General features: G+C 36.4%; 1 protein-coding gene across 3 annotated transcripts in view; it reads right to left on the bottom strand.

Moving 5' to 3' along the window:
* LOC145247952 (1-acyl-sn-glycerol-3-phosphate acyltransferase delta-like) overlaps nt 1-22,817 on the bottom strand; it is a 160,060-nt gene that overhangs the window by 10,428 nt on the left and 126,815 nt on the right. For all 3 annotated transcript variants that reach the window (XM_080109598.1, XM_080109597.1, XM_080109599.1), the window contains exons 5-8: nt 12,556-12,709; nt 10,493-10,598; nt 6,984-7,062; nt 5,612-5,813 (exon numbers count right to left, since the gene is read on the bottom strand). In XM_080109598.1, the coding sequence (XP_079965724.1) occupies nt 5,612-5,813; nt 6,984-7,062; nt 10,493-10,598; nt 12,556-12,709 (541 nt within the window). The remainder of the gene's footprint in view (nt 1-5,611; nt 5,814-6,983; nt 7,063-10,492; nt 10,599-12,555; nt 12,710-22,817) is intronic.

Here is a 22,817-nt window from a genome sequence, read left to right as displayed (position 1 = left end):
TCTGCCCTCGTGGGGAGGCAAGTAAATAGGAACCACACCTTGGATTTTTTTTTTTTAATTTTGCACAAACATTAGTCATGGTGAAAGTAAATTTTTGCCATAATGGATTTTTCAAGACAATTTTAGGGGCTATTATAGGGGTAAAATTACCGAAAATCGTTTGTCCATTTGTTTGCACTTTTATCAATAACCATGCCTTGGATTTTTTTTCACAGTGAAATCACAATTTCAAAAAAACTTATTTTTACTTATAGTTATTTTTCTACACAACCATTTTTCATAATTTTTGGAATTTATACTAATTTCGACATGACATGTAAGTACAGGGTGGCCCATAAAGATTTATCCATGAGTTTGGGTTGATTATTTACCAAAGGCATTTAATTTAGGAATTTGAAAGTTTCTTTTATTAAACCCCTATATATCTATAGATGTTCAACTGGTGTTTCATTCATTTCTTTCAGGTATTCGGTAAGTTATGGCTGATAAGGTTAAGTGCGACCAGATTGTTGCTCTCAAGACTGCAGGCGTTAGCAACAAGTGCATCATTAAACAGCTCAAGGTGTGTCGAAAAATGCCTGGAAACAGTTTCAAGAGACAGGCACAACCTCTGATAAACCAATTACAGGCAGACCGTACTCAATTTGCACCAAAAGTGCTGTTTTTGCAGTGAAAACAAAGAGGGAGCGAAATCCACAGAGAAGTGTGAGGAAAATTGCGAAAGAGGCAAAGATCTCAAGATCTTCGATGCAAAAGATTGTTAAAAATGATCTTCAGTTAAGTCTATACAAAAAATAGTCCCGGCAGTTAATTTCGGAACCCTCGAAGCAGAAACGGCTGCACGGGGTCAAGTTGATGTTGCAAGAGATGGAGCGAGCTGCAGGAAAAGTCTTCATCTGGTCTGATGAGAAGATTTTCATGGTGGAGACTTTGACTAATAAGCAGAACGATAGGGTTTATGCCAAAAGTTCAAAGGACTTGTCAGTCAACGCCAGAAGCCATTTGAAACACCAGAAGCCTGCTTCAGTCATGGTCTGGGCTGCTGTTGCATCCGATGGGAGCAAATCTCCGTTGATCGTGATTGAGGAAGGCGTGAAAGTCAATAGTCAAGTTTATTTGAATATGTTGGAGGAAAAGGTCCTGTCGTGACTCACTGAATCATTTGGGTATGATTTCATCTTCACAAAGGACAGTGCTCCAGCTCACACAGTGAATGTGACTCAACAGTGGTGCAAGGACCATTTCCCAGGCTCCTGGGAGGCTCCTGGGACAAGCAATGTGGCCAGCATCAAGTCCAGATATCAATCCTATGGACTTCACTATCTGGTCCATTCTGGAGAGCGACGTTTCGAGATGTTCCCACCCCAATTTGGACTCCCTGAAGGCAGCCCTTCATTCTGCTTGGGCCAAGTTGGACGAAGAAGTGGTGCGGCGTTCTTGCATTTCAGTGGCAGCACGTATCAAGCTAATGATCAAAGAAAAAGGCGGCCATTTTGAAATTTAATCTTTTGACTTTGTTTGGAATATATTTCTAAACAATAGTGATCAAGCATTTTTTTTTATTTTCCTTTCTAGTTTTAATTTTATTAAAGTTTTCCTATGCGTAAGCTTTTATGGGCCACCCTGTGCGTAATAATGCTTTTCTCGGAAATCCATTTTTTCGAAGACACACTAAAGTAAAGTTGCACCTTTACTTTCAGCAGCCTTGTAACTCAATTCTCTTATTTTTGTCCTTTAGTCCTCACATTCCATGAGTGATATTTCTGGCAATAAGGGAAGAATTGACGTTTTCTGGGTCAGAATCTGTTCACATCATACTTAGCATTAACTCCATTTTAAACTTGTTGTGTTTTTCTTTTTTTAGCTCTTTATATTAAGTAGATCACGACAAGCAATAATGAACCTGGTCAGTATCAGATGGGTGACCATTTGGAAATACCAGGTGCTGTATGTGCTCTCTGCTTATCTATATAATAAGCATAATCACATTAAGCAATGATGAGATTGGCCAGTACCAGATCGGTGATCACTTGGAAATACCAGGCACTGTATGTAGGAGGAAGTCGATACCCCCTGTAAAAACTGCAAAGACCTGATGTCGTTATCTCCCTTAACTGGGATATACATGCGACTGAATATTGCTTTTGAACTTAATATGCCCTTGAAACTTCCTCCTCCAGGAGAAGCCTGTTCAACCTGTCTAGGGTGACTACTGCTGGCATTCATGCCTTGCCTAGAGCAATTTCCATAAATCTCTCTCTCATATATATATATATATATATAATTATATATAAATGCGCATTTGAGAAGAGCAACGATGCATTTGTTGTGAGGCCATATAAAGCATGTTCACAACTTAGTAATAAGGAAAACCATTATACCAGTATATATATATATATATATATATATATATATATATATATATATATATATATATATTATTTATTTAAAACAAAACAAAGTGAAGTTCATACATTGGTGCAATAATTTTGTAGTCACATAAGGACGTGTGACAGTGGCTTGTACGTGTTGACCTCTGTGGAAGTGTGCACAAATAGAGGTTATAGGTTATATTTTACACGCGCGATATACAGCTTAATTATAACAGTCTTGGATTGTTCATATTGTATTAGCTCTACATGTAAGCATCTTAAAGGTAACAATGTTTATACAAATAAAAGTGCATGTTTATGGTGCGCACATGTTTATGTGTGCCCTGCTTGGTGCCAAGCAAAAAAGAGAGAAAAGTCAAGGGAAACAGAAGGCTATGTCAGAGGTCACAGGAAATGCATGCGTATCGAAGTTATGTGATGTTTGCACATGGTCCACTCCATGTTTGTGTGTGCTACTGCACACAACTTGTTTTGTGTCTATGTGTTTGATCTAGACAAAGCGAACTGGTAGGTATAAACGGCCCATTATAAATTAAAATGGCGTAGTGTCTAAATGATGCGCCTTGTTAATATTTGCCGATTGATTCATTGATTTTAAAACTAAGATTTTTTTAATTGGTTTTTAACCAACTTTTAATGGCCTTTTATATACTTTTAAATCTCCTATCGCTCGATGCAATTTCTTATGCATTTTACTTTTTACTTTTCTGCTTTCCCTTTTCGCTCCTATTCACTTCCATCTCATCAACTCCATGAATTCCACCTGAAGATGATTCACAGTTGAATCGAAAATGCTCGTGACAACTATAGAACTTTCATTAACATTTTCGATTTTGATATAAAAAAGATTATACGGAAAATTGAAAAAATAAAAAAGAACCATAAAACAAAATATCTCCATTGTATTTAACAATGCTCGAATAGATAGATATATATATATATATATAGATATATATATATATATATATGACCTTGTCTCTGTGTGCAGAATTGTCTCTACTAAACTACTCTATCAATTTTTAGTCAACAGACTTGAAACTTGATATATAGGGAATTCTGACCTGATTTGGTATTTAGACGGTAAAAATAGCAGAGTTCAAAAATTGGAAAATTAGAACTAGGCAGGTTAGGGTTATGGTTAAAAGTGCTCCTCTATACATGTGCAAATATACATTTTATGTTAAATTGCGTTAATTTTTTAAGTTTTGAGATTCATCTGTCTATTGGTCATGTGGAAGCGAATAACGCTGGAGAGCTAAACGTTTTAGTTCTGATTCTAGCCAATGGCACCAAGTTGTTCTTTTTTTTTTTTTCAACTTTTGAAATCACGTTTTTTTAATTTTTGAGATAAGGATTGGTTATTTGTATTATTTAAATTCTTCGGACTATTGTTCTCATCTTGGGTGTTATTTTCACAATGCTTCGATCAATGTAACCTCCGACCTTCTTCAGGTGTATCTTGTCGAACTCAAGAATGTTTCTGTCAAACTCGGGACTATTGTTCTCATCTTGGGTGTTATTTTCACTGAGCATCTGTGACAGCTTCCTTTTTGGTTTCAAAGTTGGATTCTTTTCTACTTTATAGTAGCTTCCAGATTCTTGGAATATTCTGCTCTATCCATTAACACTGTAGCATTGCCTTTGTCTGCTGAAGTGGCAAAAGTTTAAATTAAATCTAGTCAACTGAAAAGAGTGGATGACTTTCGAAAATATCGGCAAAAAATGCGACACCTCCTTGTAGAAAAGTGCCCAGTTGAGGGTAAGTAAATCATTGTTTTTAGCCAATTTTTTTATATTTGTCATCCGAAGGGTTAAGCTTCAAAACGATACCAATCTCATGAAAATCCGTCACCTCTGTTGAAAGTTTTAGGCAGACATACAAACATCCATACATTTAAACAGACAGATGAGATCTACATTAGAGATAAATTGTTTAATATATTACGATTGGTATATACAAACTGATTTTCATTTCAAGTAAATGATAGATAGACAGATTGATAGATACTATTATATAAAAGTTACCTTGTGGTTGTGAGAGAGTTAATGTTTTGGCCAATTTTTCGATATTTGTCGTCCGAGACATTGAGCTTCTAAATGATACCAATCACTGTCAAAAGTTTTAGGCAGATATACAAACATACATACATACATACATACATACATACATTTAAACAGACAGGTGAGATTTATATTCTAGATGGTGGACATGTAGCCTTACATCCTTAGCTTTTAGATTTTTCAATTTCTTTATTTGACAAGATTTAACCTCTTTAAATTCTTTCTTATAGGATACTAGCAGGGGGTATCCGGTGTTGTCCAAGTGTTTTTGGGTGGGTGTTCTTGGGCAGGGTGGGGGGTGTTAATGAAAACATAAGAATAAGCGAAGTAAAAAAAACAGAAAAACGAACGTTAGAAAATCTGAAAACATGTGAAAAATATTAAAATTTTTAAAAATCAAAAAAAAAAAAGACATCTCACACCTCGATTCGAACCCAAAACCTTTAGATAATGAGGCCACACTCTAAGCAACTGAGCTAAGACGATGCCTATGAAATTAGATCGTTTTTTTTTAATCTTTAAACTAAATCAGGTTACGACGTCATTTGCGCATGCGTAGAACCGAACTCGTCATGAGAGGACGGTTTTTGCTGACAACCATCCCTGTAGAAAACTGCTGATTTCAGGGTGAAGAAATTAACGTTTTTTGGCTAATTTTTCGATATTGGTCGGACGAAGGTTGGAAGTTTAAAATGATACCAATCTGGCAAAAACCCGTGACCCGTGTGGAAAGTTTTTGCGAGACATACAAACACACATACATACAAACAAACATACATACACACACACATTTTCGTTTTTATATTTATAGATGTCCAGGTATTCTTGTCATCAGTCCGAGATAACACTCAAGGTGAGAACAGTAGCTCGATGAATCCAAATAATTTTGAAATCACTACTATATATTGGGTACAATATAATAATTGATATAGAATTGGCTCTATAATAATAAATATGAAATCTGTATAAATTAAAATATCATATTTAAGCATATTTTACGACCAGGCAACACCGGATGGCCTGCTTGTAAAAAAAAAAAATTAAAATATACAAGAGTACAGATCAAACCTATGTTTTACGCAATTTTTCTAGCATGCATAATTGATGATAGCAAACAATTTTGGCGGATTCATTTAAAGAAAATGAGTTTTACTCACATGAAATGATGGCGATAAGCAAAAAGAGGTTTGATAAATGCGAACCTTCCCGGATAATTTTCATCGTGTAAAGAAATAAAGGCGTACACAAAATAATGACCCAGCCAATCCAAATACTTAAATCCCAATATCGCCGAGGGACCTTATGTTTCTGCAGACCTTCAAAACGGCCTTTGATGGTAAAATCATGAAATATTTTGTCCTGAAAAACAAAACAAAAATAAAATGTATGTATTAATACTGTAGCAGCTTAAACATACATGTGTACATACGTACGTGTGTCATGGTTTCTAGATTATAAATTATTCAATCAAGATCCTATTTATTAAAAAAGAGAAAAGAAGGTGATAACTAGGGCTATGACAACAGCATATTCTTTTCATTGTTTTGACTCTTGAGTATATATCCGAATATATAAAACCAATAAACGGCATAATCACGTTAACACACCGGTTCCTGCTGGATCACCAAAGTTAAGCAACATTAAACCTGGTCATTACTAAACGGGTGACCATTTGGGACTTTCAGGTGCTGTATGTGCTCTCCGCTTATCTCGACATTGTTTCCAATCGTCCTGGTCTTCTCCTTGCCACTGGAATCAAACGGTGCCAATTCAGGAGAGGTGTGGTTAGAAATTGTGCAACCCTTGCCTCATCTGATGAGTATTAGCTGACAAGAGCTTAATATGAGTATCTAAAACGGTCCTAATTATCGGATTTGAAACCGACGGTACCAATGACTTGTCTCATCTAAAAACTTTCTATAAACAAAATATATATATATATATGTCCTTGAGATGTCCTTGGCCTGACGAAGCGATTCTCGTACTGGGTTTTCGCTGAAACATGTATGCTTATGTGTAGCCATTTGTTTGTAAACTAAATTCACTTATCTTGGCTCTGTCTAAACATTGAGCACTCTTTTGGTGGACATGCTTATATATTTTGTTTTGAACAAACAAATAATTACTACCAATACTATATATATATATATATATATATATATATGCCTACAAAACACTGCAACTCTGGGTGTGTGCTATTGATCTATTGTAAATGAATTAAATTAAATTAATTTCGGATATGGTGAGTGTAAATCTCTATCATCACACGCCCAGAATCTGCACAAATGAAAAAAAAAAGAAGAAAAAAAGAAAAGAAAAAAAAGAAAAGAAAAAGAAAAAAAGAAAAGAAAAAGAAAAGAAAAAAGAAAAAAAAGAAAAGAAAAGAAAAAAAAGAAAAAAAGAAAAAAAAAGAAAAAAAAAGAAGAAAAAAAAAGAAGAAGAAAAAAGAAAAGAAGAAGAAAAAACAAAGAAAAAAAAAGAAGAAGAAAAAAGAAAAGAAGAAGAAAAAACAAAGAAAAAAAAGCTTACTTTGTATTGGTAGAGATTGTGAAGCCAGGTAGAACATGCTTCTTCATCTTCATAGGGTATATCCTTTACAGGGATTCGTCTTTCGGGGAGGTGGAAAAATAAACAATAGTAGATAATTAGATAAAAGATGGAAAAAAAATATGGATAAAACATATCAGAGAGATGAAAGGAGGGACGAGGAGAACGATGAAAGGTGGGAAAGAGAGAGAGATAGAGGGAAGGAAAAGAGAGAGATGAAGGGAGAGAGAGAAAGAGAGATGAAAAGAAGGTAAAGTGAGAGAGAGATAAAAGTAGGGAAAGAGAGATAGAGAGAGAGAGGTGAAGGGAGGAAGAGAGAGATGAAAAGAGGAAAAGGGAGAGAGATGAAGGAAGAGAGGTAGAGATGAATGGAGGGAAGAAGAGAGAGATGAAGGGAGAGAAAAAGAGAGAGAGATGAAGGGAGGGAAAAAGAGAGAGAGATGAAGGGAGGGAGAAAGAGAGAGAGATGAAGGGAGGGAGAAAGAGAGAGAGATGAAGGGAGGGAGAAAGAGAGAGAGATGATGGGAGGGAGAAAGAGAGAGAGATGATGGGAGGGAGAAAGAGAGAGAGATGATGGGAGGGAGAAAGAGAGAGAGATGAAGGGAAAGAGGGAGAGATGAAGCAAGAGAAAGAGAGAGAGAGCGTTGGAGAGAGGGAAAGAGAGAAAGATGAAGGAAGGAAAAAAAGAGATAAGGGCGGGACAAAGAGAGACAGATTAAGAGGGAAAAATATAAAATTGAGATGAAGAGAGAGAGAAAGATGAAGAGAAAGAGAGAAAGATAAAGAGGGAAAGAAAAAGAGAGATAGCAAGTAAAATCACGGTAACACATTGCTTCTCATCTTTCAGATATTTTTTTAGATAAGGATTGATAATTTGAATTATTCGAACTAATGTTCTCATCTTGGATGTTATTTTCCCAATTTTTCAGCCAATGTAACATCCATGGTTGACGGAATTTGGCTGACATAAATAATTCTTCACAAATTTCCCGAGTTTGACACTAGAATTCCAGAGTTCAACAAGATAAACCTGAAGAAGTTTTAAATCAGCAAAAATACTAAAGATAAGAACAGCAGTCGTAAAAATCAAAATAATCCAAAATATTTTTTCTATTTTTTTTTTATAAAATATAGTATTTTATTTAACGATCTAATTGTATTTAGAAAAGAGTTTGTAAAAAATATTTACATTAAGTTTAATAAATAACAAAATTGTACTTAAAAAGAAACACTGTAAGAATGTATAAAGCATTCGCAGCAAGAACTCGTCTTGCTACCACATATGAAAAGAACTTTCACTTCATCTTCCTTGTGCCTAACATTAAACAGAAACTGACCTTGTGTCCTCATCAGGACAGGCTCCTTGCCTGACCAATGTGACTCTTCCTCTCCAGAGTTTCCTGTCTTCCATCAGCTGCTTGAGATCTTCAAGTTCACAGTTGGTGTCATGTGCTATTTGCTGGATATACGTGGATCTAGGTCGTCCTTTGCTTGCGCGTTTGTGTCGTGGAGTCCATAGCAATACATCACTCACCAATTTATGCTTGCTCCTCAGACAGTGACCAGCAAATTGTAGGTGTCTTTCCCTGATGGTATTAGATATGGCAGTTGCTACTTTGTGGGATGATTTTGCCAAGATATATGTAATACTGTTCATAGCATACGGGTGTATGTGCCATCTAGTTTTCTTTCTAGCCTGTAGCACTGTAAACAAGGACACTACCACTGCCTGAAGAACTGCTTTTTCAGTTGGTCAGTTAGCCTTGAAGTCCATACTGAGTGCAGCCCATCGAATGCGGCCCATGCTTTTGAGATGTGAATTTCGATATCTCTGTGGAAACTATGTTGCAGCCCAGATACGTAAACTCAGCAACTTCTTTCAGTGTCCTGATCTTTTCTTTCACATTGAAAGTCATAAACTTTGTCTTATCCGCATTAATGTGGAGACCAATGTCATCTGCGGACTTTTCTAGCTTGCGTAACAGCATTTGTGCATCAGCAGTGTTGTTCGCGAACAAAGCAATATCGTCTGCGTAATCTGCATCAGTTATGTGTGATAATTGATGACGTCTGTTTCTGGGTGAAGCCTAGCGTGTTGTGTATATCAACAGAGGTGCGAAATACAAAGTCAAGACAGACAATGAAAAGAGGCAAGAGTATCTCCTTGTAGAACCCTGGTGTGGATGTCAAAATATTCAGTGCCCCCATCTGGTGACCTAACCATTGCTCGAGTGTGCTCATATAACATCATAATAGCATTAATGACTTCATTTGTAATGCCAGATGCTTTTAATATGCTGGCCATTTTTATCCTGTATGTACGGAGTCGAATGCTTTGGAGAAATCTACAAAGAGCATGACTGCCTCAATGTTTTTGGCTTTGACTTCTTCAATTAGTCTTCTGACAGTATGTATTTGACTAGTAGTATAGCGATTCTTTCTAAATCCATTCTGGTTCTTCCTGAGCACTTCTTTGATCTTTGGTTGGATACGGTTGAGGAGAATGGCATTGTAGATTTTTGCTGCAATTGGAGTGAGTGTTATTTTTCTGTAGTTGCTTGGTATGCTTAGGTCACCCTTATTGGGGAAGGGAAGTATTCATCCTTCCCTCCATATATGAATAACTTTTTGTTTATATACAGAATTGCATGAATCAAGAAGAATGCCATTGAAACCACCTGTCTTCCATACTTCAGAAGGTGTTATCTAAACCTTGCCGCTTTACGATTCTTGGTCTTCTTTAGTACATTTAGAAGTTCCTCCATTGTAATATCACCCTTCTCAATATCGAGTTCCTGTACAACAATCGGCTGAATTGGTTGGTCTGTTACTTCTGGTTTGTTTCCGAGTAGCTTTTCAAAATATGCTTTCCATGTCAAACATGCATTTTCCGGAGTGTTTGACTTTAACTAAGCTTTGGAAGGTCGTTTGCACCCAGATATCTCATTTACTACTTGCCAAGTCAGATATGATTGTTTGTTATTTGCAGCATTCTGAATCCGATCTATTTGTTCTTGAACATATTTCTGTTGTTCTGATAGGTACATCATACTAAGCTCTTGAAGGGCCTGCTTCCTTAGTTTTGTATTCTGTCGAGTGTGTCCTAACCTTGCCTTTTGTGGCTATAGAGAGGATGGAGTGATTAAATAGGTACTGACTATGTTTAGATGCGTATTAATGCTCCAAATTTTACAAATAGCCAAACTAAATCAAAGAAATTTTTTGAGTTAAGCGGCAATCTGGAAGCTTAATCTATTGTTCTAAGGGAAATAACTATTTTACTAACGTGGTTGAAAAAAAAGCTTAAAATTACTCAAATGTTTTTTAAGAAAAATTACAATATCACTGCACTTTAACATTATTTTGTTATTATAGTTATACAACTTGTTACATTAAATAAAGTAGTTGAAAAAATCGTTCCAATCCCTCATCAAATAGCTACCTCCCTTTATAACAATGAGTCAATCTTCCGAATTGACAATTAAGCTTACCTTACATGCATTTCCGCTCGGCAGGTTCGTCCATTTAAAATATTCATAAGAGTTGGCTCAGCAGCATCTTTGCGAAAAGCCACTGTACAATCATAAATCACGGGAACTGATAACAGAAAAAAAAAAAAAAAAAAAAAAAAAATTTAAAACGGTTATCTCCCTTCGGATTGAAGAAAAAAGGAAACGGTTATCTCCCTTAGCATTAACGACAAAATGAAAGCGGTTATCTCCCTTTGAAGGCTTTTACGCGAGACAGAAGCAAGGGAGATAATTTCGTTCTTATTTTAAATAGAAATCAAGAGGGATATTTATTTGCTTGCTCCGCTGCCTGATGTGACACAAGGTCGAAACGTGGGGGAGTCTCAAGTCAGCGCTCTTAAAGAAGGAGAACTCTGACCTGGAAATTAATGCAAATAATCAAATCACAGCAGTGGTTAAGGAAAAAATGTGAATAACGATGGTTAACGTTAAATTTAAGAGAATCTTATAAAATGCCATTTGGCTATTAAATTAAAATTAAGAAAATTATGACTATAAAAATTGATTTTTTTGTTTTTTTGATTTTTTGTTTTGGGAAAATTAATATTTTTTTAGAAAGTATGAATTTTGAGAACAACATCAAAATTTCTAAATTTAAAGTTTTCATACGAAAATATATGCTTCAAAATTTATAAATAATTGTGATCAGTCACTGTTGGAATATGTGTAACTTTTTGGGGGTACTTATTCAGATTGGCACTTACGGCAGTAATTAAAATTAAAGAAAATACAGAAATGTCTGGATGATGAACGTATCAGTCACGAGACGAAGATGAAATATTCCAAAAAATCACATAATTTGATCAAGTAATTTTTTTTTTCAAGAAAATCAAATGTTACTGTTTCGATGTGGGCGAAAAAAGAACCGTTCAACGAATCAGTGAACAAGGGCAGACAACCCTAATTGACATAGAAACTTAAAATAATCACTGCTTACTGTTGCCTTGTGTGCACTCAGTCTATATAACTACGTGGACAAAATGGTCGCCGGACAAGTTTACCGACGAGTGTATATTTTGAATAACAACTAAAAGACTCGACTGTTTACAAAAGAATTCGAGTTTATTTTCAACAATCTTTCTTTACACTTTGACTCCACTAGCGAGGAGAGAGATGTTGTTAGAGATAGGTGGCGTGGCGGGGGGTGTTGACAGATGACAGACTTGATTCTCACTGCGTCGGCCGCTACTCTTTTTTAAAAACCAAAACATCTTTGTTTATATTGATATCGGTCACGTTTCTCTAGCCCAGCTACGAATGTCAGCTGCATTCCGATCTGGTCATAAAATATTTGTTGATGCTATTATTTTCGATTGTAGGCCAATTTCCTTTTGTTTGTTTTGGCCTTGAAACAACACCGCGTTCCAAATGTGTGTTACTAGCTCAGGTGACGCTCGTGCAACATTCCATATTGTCATGGTTGAAACGTGACCCTCATATCACGTTCTTGGCTTGCCTCTCCGATTTCTTCACAGCCTGTCCCCTTATTATACAACACTTACATTCTCTTATTATGTTTCTAGTAAAACATGTCGTGGTCTGATCCTATCCAAAGCAGGCCAGGAAACCGTTACCTTCAGACAATGCTCACCTGGAGGCCTATGGCACAGTGGATAGAAGTGTTGAATCTCTACGGTTTCAGGTGAGGATTGTCTGAAGATAGCAGTTTCAATCCTACCCAAAGCAGGCCAGAAGATTAGTTGGCCAAAACGTGGTGAGATAACAACAACTATGGAAGGCAGTAATTGCAGAGGATACAGTTAAGAGACTCAGCATTTCTGTCCCATCGCAATTAACCACCTGATGAAGGCCAGAGGAATAGTTGGCCGAAATGTGGTGAAACAACATCTATGAAGATGAGGATAACAGTTTGCAAATAAATAAATAAATAAATAAATCGGTTTTATTTTTTTTTTAAATTAATAACTTTTTAAAAATAGCCGACTGGAATAAAAAGGTTGACCTTTTGACGGAATGAACAAATATTATTTTAAAATGGAATTAGTTTTGATTTTTGTACTTACTTTTGCCTTTCATTGCTTGTAGAGACAACACAAAGCCCTTTGTTCTTGGGAGTAGGTGATGCCGAAGTCGGGGAAGGCCTTTCTGGTCAGCGACGTCCATGCTGATCTTGTGTTTTTCTTCTGTGAATCGAGTGCCTTCGCAGAAGAGCAGGATCTGGTCGGGGATAGAAATAATATGGTGAAATGTTATCATGGGCATGGGAGGAGGTGAAAAAGAAAAGGACAAAACAGAAAGGGAAAAGAAAGAAAAAAAGGAGAAAAAGGATGGCGAGATGAGAAAAGAAAAAGAGAAAAAAGAGAAAAGAGTAAAATGCACAGGATAACACAGAAAAGGGAGAACATAATATAGTGGGGGGGGGATGGAAAAAAAGAGAGGGAAGAGAAAAAAAAGAAACGATTTATCCCTTGTTTTTGGACCTACTATCATAAGAATTACTGCTGTTGATATTAAGAGCAAACATCTTGCCAGTTGTTGATGAAGAGAAGTCATCATCATCAGCTATGTTGTTTAACAGCATTGGTGATCACTGCTCTCCAATGCGGGCAGCTATCCATAGCCCGAAACAGTTCAAGTTTTGACAATAATTCTATCCAATCAATCAAGTTGTCCATCAAAGTGCGTATTGGTCAACCTTCCTTTTTCGATCCTGGCATTCCACTCGTCAATACCAGATGTTCTATGCCTCTTTGACGGTAAATATGATCTACGAACACCATTTGTCTTTTCATGATAGTCTCCATCAGCATTTCTTTAGTGCATCCAAATCTAGTCCATATTTCCTCATAAGAAATATGATCTTTCCAAACGACCCCTAACATTTGTCTCACAAACCAAATTTTGGTGCTATTTTTTTTTTTTTTTTTTTTTTACAAGAGAATCACCACTTATCAAGGCCTAGAGGCCACTCGAGGATAAGGGTTTAAGAGTGTACAGTGGTCAAAAGGACAATATCATAGTAATCGTCAGAAGTATAAATTTGGTAAATTGGATTACTTAAGGGGAACGGCTCATCAAGAACTTGTTTACATTGGACTTAAAGACGGCCATATTGTAGTCAGCAGGTAAGCAGGCAAACTGAAGACAGTTCCACAGGCGTGCAGTTCTAAAAAAGTAGCTTGTTTCATGGAATCTATGTTTAGATTTAGGCGCAGATAAGGAGTGGGGGAAATTATTGATAGTGTTCTCAACTAGACGAGTGTTTCTCGTGTAAGTTTGGCGAGGAGGGACCTTAGATTGGCGCTCAGATGAGCACTTGCCATAAAAATAATGATGAAGCAGAGATATTAATACGTTTCTGCATTTTGAAGTAGATAGTCCAGTTTTCACAACCATATTACAGGACAAACCAAACATACACCTTAAGAATGCATTGTCTAGTCTTAAACGTGATGGTAATACAGTCAAGTTTGATAAATGCTTGTTTACTTCAAGCTATACACGATCCTACAATCTTATATCACACCACGGTCATCCTGTAGATGTACACCAATATCCAAGGTAACTGAATTTATCCACCCGAGAGAAGTAAACAAAGAAAATAATCCGGTTGCCTATGTGAATATTGATAGCTGGGATACTCTATGTTTGTGCATGATTTAAATAATTTACTAGGCTTTTAAGCAAAAGTTAAAAACGGGCAAAAGATATAGTGTTAGGAAATAGATCGAACACAAGAAAAAGAATATGGTAAATCATATTGTAGAAAGGTGGGCTCTCTTTACCGTGCTAGAAAACTACTAACACCCGAAAGTATCCTGTACCTCTATAAGGCCACCATTCGCCCATGTATGGAGTATTGCTGCCACATCTGGGCTGGTGCATCTGCTACTAGTCTCTCGCTCCTTGACAAGGTTCAAAAGAGAGTCGCAAACCTGATAGGCCCTGAACTGGCATCTAAGTTTCAGCCTCTGTCCCATCGACGAAATGTTGCATCCCTCTGCCTTTTCTACAAGTATTTTAATGGTGAATGCTCTGACGAACTGCAATCACTTGTGCCCCCACGACTTATGTAAAAGATCTTTTTACTCCAATAGTTTCTTCCCAAGAACCGCTAGACTCTGAAATTCCATTCCAGGTCCCTGCTTCCCCAACAGTACTGACGTGCAGAAGTTCAAGTGTAACGTGAACCGACACCTTGCTGCCCAAATCCCTACATAGTACCCCAGTAGTTGTTGCCCCTGATAGTAGCCCCCTACACCAAAGTGGCAATTTGCCTTGTTTGGGGTGATAATGTAATTAAAAAAAAACAAAAAAAAAAAACCACGTTTTACTGGAAGTGAGGGCCAGCTGATCGGATCTGCGTGTGAGTCATGTGATCAGGTTAGCTGGAGTCAGGAGTTGGGTTTTCGACGTAAAGAAGAGCAGACGGCTTAACAGGTCGTCCCCTCCCCTTCACTGGAGGGGGGACGCTGATGTGTGTGAAAATAAGACCTTGAAGTACCCACGCAAGCAAAGATATTCACTTTCCATTCTTCTGCGATCGACACCTGTAAGGTGAATAAAAACTATATAAAACCAATCATCGTCTTGGAGTGAATGAATATTCATCCAAAACAGGTTTCCAGTCTCCCCTACAAGAACAAGATGAATTCCAGGTGGACAAGATCAACGATGCATGAAGTTAAGGTATGTCCAAAATACATGTACCACACACACACAACTGAATATAAACAATTAAATATGAATATATCACAAATAGACGGCAACATTTACACGATCATACAACGGTACCTCTTTTATGATACCAACAATACAACAATAGCCCACTGACTTAGAATAAGTGTTTCATACCAAATTGATGGTTTCTCACTTTTGTTTCATTTTACTTCCGTCAAATTTTGCAGAAATCAACGGGGGCCCCCTTCCTGGTACTAATACTCGATCTCTATATGAGAAACATAGATATTCGAATATTCCATTAACGTTCTCATTTACATCCGAGTAAAGAAGTCGAGAACATAATTTTCCTCTCCCCCCATTGATCATTTAAATATGTTATAGTAAATCTTTCTTGTGGTCTCTTGGTCTTACTGGATTCGGGGCAAGAATTCATCTGGTCTGATTGAGTATCCAGACTTGTGTTTTTACTTATGGCAACATCACTTGGAGAAGGTGCACCATTCCTGGTAAAAGCCAGCGTAGCTTAGCCATATGAAAAAGATCTTATTCAAGCCGTGAATACTATATGATTATGAATATTCTGTCAGGGTTTACTTGTGGCGAAAAGTATCTTCATGCCAGGTTGTCCTGACAAACCTCTGCATAGAGAGACCTTACACAGTCAAGAATAGTGTCTAGTAGGCATTTAATTCTCTCTGTAGGCATTCAAGTTGCATGCGTGTATGTCTGTATGTTCAGTTAAAAGTCCAAAACTACTAACCAAACATCCATAAAGTTTATATTTTCTTAATCAGCGTAGTTTTGGATGTATAATATCTAAAAACAAAATTATATCTTCTTTGTATGTCGACTGGACCAGGTCGTGATGGGGGGAGGGTCGATTTTACAGCCATGTCCAATGTTATCTATAATATAAATCTCACCTGTCTGTTTAAATGTATGTACGTATGTCTGCCTAAAACTTTTGACAGAAGTAACAGATTTTCACGAGATCAGTATTGTTTTGAAGTCAGCCCCTCGGACGACAAATATCGAAAAATTGGCTGAAAACACTAATTCTTTCACTCTCAACTGGGCACTTTTCAACAGAGAGGGGTTGTTGTTCTTTTTTTGCCGATATTTTCGATTGACTAGCTTCAATTTAAACCTACGCCACTTCCAGTTTGGATATGCGTGCAACGGCAAAGACGTCACTTTTTTTTTTTAACATTCTTTTCCTCCTTCGCAGAACGGGTTCAAGCCTGTCTGCCTACTACCACTTTTTTTTTTGCTCAATACACACCTCCAAACACCTAGTCAACGTCAGACACCCAGGTTAGTCTGTTATATACAGGAGAGGTGAAAGAGGGGTGAGGAAGAGAAACAGAGAGAAAGATTAGGAAAATGGTAGAAGTTTTAATATAATTACACAGTTTTAAACTTTTCCTAATTTGATTCTTTATAGCTCCGGGGCAACGCTGGATAACCTTGCTAGTTATAAATAAAATTCATTTGTGCATGTGCTTTTAGCCTTGGTAGACATTCACCTAGAGATGATGGATCAGTAAAAGTAATAATCTCCATCACATCACTAGGTTGGTGTCAGGAAGAGTATGCAGCCAATAAGTCTTGACTCAATTAATGAAATGATTTTCATAGAAAATCTATCACATTTGAGCTTACGTAGTTTGAATCAAGACCTAGCCAGAGACAGGTTGGTGTTGTGGTGGTGTATGTTTCAAATACATCACTACTAGTCTTATAGCTTTGGAGGCCAGTAAAAATCAAAACAAACATAGTAATATCTAAACTCCTATAAAAAAATTTTTGTGTGTGTATATTATATATATTCATATTAAAAACCCCTTTTTTTCTATTTATTTAGTTATTTATTTGCTTCCTCACTGAACAAATAAGGCACAAGGCCGTTTTTTAATGTGGACAGTGAGGGGAGGGGGTACCAGTTCCCTCGAGAGGGAACTGGATAGTGACAATTGGTATGAAGGGTTTCCCCTACATTCACCAAAACTGATTGCTCAAAAGCAATGGTCTGACATGTGGGGTTGCCCCACATATGGTCTTGGACTGCAGTATCTGCTGGAACAGATACTACACTTTGATAACAGAAAAAAGATCTTGGGCCGAACGCCAAGAAGAAAAAAGGCGAACCTTTTTTCTGTTTATTTAAAAAGAAAATACACCTTTGTTATATATGGACGTGGAATTACATTCATCTGCAATAAATCTATCTAATTGCATATTCTTGAAAACATTCATTTTAATTAATTCCTGTTAGTTTTTTCGGTTTTCTTATGGGATGATCATCTTTAGCAAACTATTACGTGTAATTATATTCATGCAGATATTCTACATGATTTATACTTACGTAATATTTGCGTAAAAAGGTTATAGTAAACACCAAATTCTTTCTATAGATATTTATCCATGCGTATATAAATTTGTTTAAAATATTTTGCCTACCAAACTCCTCCATCAGTTTTTGGTCTACAAACATGAAACTTCATATATAGGGTAATCGAACTCATGCAAAACTTTATATTTGTGTTTTAGACGGGGAAAATTGGTGCAAAAGTAAAAAAAAAAAATTTTAATTAAATTTGCCAGGTGAAGGTCAAACGACGGCATTACAAATATGCATGCATAACGTAATAGCTATTGGTTCATGTTTTAATTTTTAGCTTTGCAATAAACATGTCTTCATAGTACAGTCATTAATATCAAAGGAAAAAGTAAATTGTAAGCTAAACGTTTTGGTTTCAATTCTTGGTGGTGGCACACGAGTCATTCTTTTTTTTAACTTTTAAAATCGTTACTATATATTGGGTCCAATATAATATAATAATAAATTCGAAACATGCATCAATCAAAATATCATATTTAAACATATTTTATGGCCGAGCAATGCCAGGCAGCCTACTAGTGATTAACAAAAATGTATTACAGGGTTTGCAGAAATTTGAAAAGTTCTTGAATTTCGACTTTTGCCTTGAAAAGGTCTGATTAACCTTGAAAAATCCTTAAAAATATGGACCAGCCTTGAAAATCGTATTCTTTATGTCCAATAAAAATTTGTATTGCAATATTAAAAATAAACTCGAAATGAATACTATTAAATTATATTTTTAAGCATTAATAAAAATACCATTAAAATATTTTTTAAATATTGAAAAATTTTTTTTTTTTTTTGTTACATTTTCACCCCAAACAAGGTAAATTGCCACTTTGATGTAGGGGGCTACTATCAGGGGCAACAACTACTGGGGTACTATGTAGGGATTTTGGCAGCAAGATGTCGGTTCACGTTACACTTGAACTTCTGCACGTCAGTACTGTTGGGGAATAAATAAAATTGAAATACATTGTTCTGAAATTGCTACATGTGTTATGTCCCTTTATCACAAAACTACCTGATGTTTTCCATATACTAACATCAGGTAGTTTTGTCATAAAGGAATGTAACTCTTGTGCCCACAATACCAGAAATTTAAAATTTAAAAATAAAAAGAACACCACATGGAATGGGGTGAATAACATTTAATCACGTTTGTTTGGCCAAATATAAATGGGTCAGGGAATGTAAATATTATTCTCGACGTATGTAAATGAAAATTACTTTCCTGATGCCAATTATTAGGATTTTTGACTCATTGTTTATATATCAAATTTGTTTTGAAAACTTGAATTTTGTCAGAGGACGACCTTGAAAAACCTTGAAAAGTCCTTGAAAATAGGCAGTGAAAATCTATACAAACCCTGTACCTTTATAAGGTTCAAGGGGTGTAATGTACTGTAGTTTTTAAATATGCAACAAAGAAAATAATACAAACTGTCAATTTCCGGGTTACAAATGGTTATTAATTTAGAGCGCCATATAAGCTGGATGATTCTTATTTGCACTTGTGATGGCATTCGCCCAGATTGGGGTGAGCCGGCTCTGGGTAAATTCACCACATCATGGGTCCAGGCAGTCCATCCAAGTCTGGCAGCTGCTGGCTGTTCAGCATACTTCAGCCATTTGCAATTCCATCATTGCCTACCAAGACCCGAGGACCATTATTGCTTCCAAGCCAGTTTTGACTGTTGCAAGCTATGGTCTCAGTTCACCAGTATTCTCATTATGCCATCCCAGTGCTATAACCTTGCGAATCAGATCAATTGATGAATAATGAAGTGCGTGCCTAAACCATCAGAGCCTCCTGATAAGTACTTCCACTTGAAGATGGTCTAATTTTTCCAGATATTCTGAATGCTTACATTTGATGCCACCAGTTTTCAAGTGGGCACTTTTATTGATAGTACACACATGAAACTCTAGCCCCCTTTGAAGTAATCTCCTCCGGCTGCAATGCATTTGTTGTACCGTTCCAACAAATTCTGGAAGGGTCCATGGAAGTCCTCTTGTGTGAGCATGTCAATGACACTCGTCTCAGCCTCTTTTATCTCTTCAATTGTCTCGTAACAACAGCCTCTAAGGTTTTCTTCGAGCTTAGGAAATAATCAAAAGTCACAGGGAGCAAGGTCTGGACAATAGGGAGGGTGAGGAACTGTCTTGATGCCAATCTTGGTCAAATAGTCTGTGACAACGATGGAGTTGTGGACTGGTGCATTCAAGTACATCTTTTACATCTTCAGTTCCTTGTGAATAATTGTGTGTACAGTTCCCACACTGACATCAAACTGCGCACTTATTGTCTCTCTGTGGACACATGACGGTTCTTAGTAATGAAATTCTTAATTTGGCCAATCAACTCTAGAGTTCTGACTTCTTTACTCCTCTCACACCTCTCATCATCCCTCACAGACTTCCTATGCCACTCAAAAACTGATGCTCGATTCATGAAGATGGTCCAAAAGCAGTCTGAAGTATTCCATACGTTTCTATGGCATTTTTTCCAAGTTTAAAACCGAATTTTATTGCATATCGTTCTTCTAAATTGTCTTCATGTCCAGATTGAATTTTTGAAATTCACCAGCTGTGAAAATCCGGCTTTAGTAGGGTGTATTCCAATTCCTGCTGTAGCTGTTCATTTGAACTTAAATCATAAAAATTGGTCAGTCATCTCAGAAGATGTATAGCAATAACATAGTGAATTTTCAAGAGTCTACGACAATTTTAAATGCCTGTACAAAAAAAGTCTAAAAATTATTGAAGGTACTTCGTACATATGATTCTAATTCCATATCCACACGAGACAACACAATAGAGTCAATACAGCCGGTATAAATATGAACGTTTATGCAAACACACACACACACATTATATATATATATATATATATATACACACACAGAGCAGAATCCCAGGATACAGCATAAAAAATTAGTAACAAAATACAGTACAGTATATAATACACATATATATAATCAAATAACATAAATAACACCATAAGGCAGGGCAAATACCGTAACCAAGGACCAGAAAAAAATATTGCATTCGACATCGCAACCTGAGAAAAATGTATCCTAGGGTTGTCTAAAATGGTGTTTTTTTTTAAGTTTCTGTTGAGTACGAAATATGCAGCAATAACACAATTTTGCAGACTTGTTAGTCGCAATACGAAGCGATATGGTAATGATTATCTTTTCAAAAGTAATAAATGACCAACTGAGAAAACTTGATATTTGGAACATAAATGTCTCGTGTCGCGGGGTTCGAATCGTTCGACTGGTAGTAATCGTGACACCCTGCACTGAAGAATCCCGAAAGGATGAAACACTAGTGTCTGTAGGTATTTAATTATTATAGTAAAAAAATAATTATGACAGCCCCTTTAAGAAATTCGTTTCTTATCGTTGAGCACTTTCTGTTGAATTAAAAAGTCGATCAATTTAGCTCTTATGCGTAGATCATCATATAACGATTTGATCACTGTCTGTCTGACGTAATGAACATTTAAATTAAAATGTTTAAAATTCAACGCTATTTCACATGATTAATGGTAGCCGAATGGATACGGCCTCCGCTAATCGAGCCAGAGATGTCTCGTGTCGCGGGGTTCGAATCGTTCGACTGGTATTAATCGTGACACCCTGCACTGAAGAATCCCGAAAGGATGAAACACTAGTGTCTGTAGGTATTTAATTATTATAGTAAAAAAATAATTATATATATATATATATATATTTTAAGTAGAAGACAAAATATAACAGCATGCGAAAAAAGTAGACTGACTCAAATTGAAACAGATTTTATAATGGAGATAAAAAGGGAATATCTGCCTTACACACGACTAAAATACTAGTTTTATTTTGGGGTCTTTAACTGCCTCTATTTTTGCTGATGAGGAAGCTTTGCTTTTAAAGGAAAAAACTTTTGTCAAATAATTGTCAATATTTACTGTAAATTTAACTAAAATGAACATCGTTTCTGAAACGATCGTACAATTTATTGGATTTTGTTTGTTTTCCTTTTGAAACTGATTTTTAATTAAAAATTATGAATCGTTTTACTTGATATTAAAATAGTTCTAGTATATCTATACCTATTGAGCTTATTATATATCTACAGTACAATGAGCATTGTTTTCTTTTCATATTATTAATGCATTTACTAGTACATTAATCAGTGCTCTTTAGCCTCCAGGTCTAATTCCTCTAAAATATATATATACACACACACAAACATCCTGCTACATAACACCTGCTGCCCGAACTATAACATAGATAAGTCCGTTATTGCCGAAATGATCAGTGAAGTGTTGAAATTAAAGTTTTCCTTTGAACTACCTAATACCATTAAATGTTTGTGAAAAAAAAAAGAAAAAAAAGAAAAAAAGAAAGGGAAAAAGTTTTTCTTCTGCTTGCAATGTTTTTGGCACACTTAAAAAAAGACAATCGGTATTCCTTTCTTCCCAGTGACATGCAAATTAACCGTACGTTCAAACGATTCTGCGTGACCAAAAAAAAAAAAAAAATGTTCCCACCAATGAAAGATATACCGTCTTTTTTATACACCCAAATTCAACCACGTTTTATTTTGCATATGTCGGCTTTTTATTGGTCGGGTTTCGAGTTTGAGTGTCAGTGGTTTTTCATAATACGCACACACACACGCCACCCTTGGACTCTTGTTTCCAGGACCATTGTAACACTCCTCCCTGACCTCATGATCACACAGCTGCGTCCCAGCAGTGGTTGTCTTTGCAAGGTGCTGCTTCACAATTGTAGGGCTTGTCTAGAACCATGGATTTCATCAGGAGTGTGTGTGTTGTCTACTCCCGCCTCATGACCATCTTCAAAGTCTGTTTACTCATCAGGTATAAGACTTTCCAACCTGCTCTTCAAATATGTTGTGCTGTTAGAATCTTTTGATGAGAGTACACTGTATTGGGGGCGCAGGTCTTTCACATGTTGGAGCATTACATCCACCAAGATGAACTATGGACTAATTATCATGGTTACCCGACCCTGGCCAAATCTCATGGTACAATGACTCTCTGGTGCCTTCACCCACACAGTCTCTAATTTGGTGTGCTCGGGGCCTGCTACTGGTGGCATAACATCAATTCCTTTCATCTGAACCTCGTACCAATATATGACATTGCTATGCCATGCCCAGCTGGGAATGCACAGCGAAATCTCGTTCACATCCTATTCATCTGCAAAAGTCTTGAATTCTTTGCTACGGAAAGTTGTGTTGTTA

The sequence above is a fragment of the Euprymna scolopes genome, chromosome 26 (assembly GCF_053919585.1).
Source record: "Euprymna scolopes isolate OS-2025 chromosome 26, ASM5391958v1, whole genome shotgun sequence".
NCBI classification, from domain to species: Eukaryota; Metazoa; Mollusca; class Cephalopoda; order Sepiida; family Sepiolidae; genus Euprymna; species Euprymna scolopes.
This window is presented reverse-complemented; position numbering and strand designations above follow the sequence as displayed.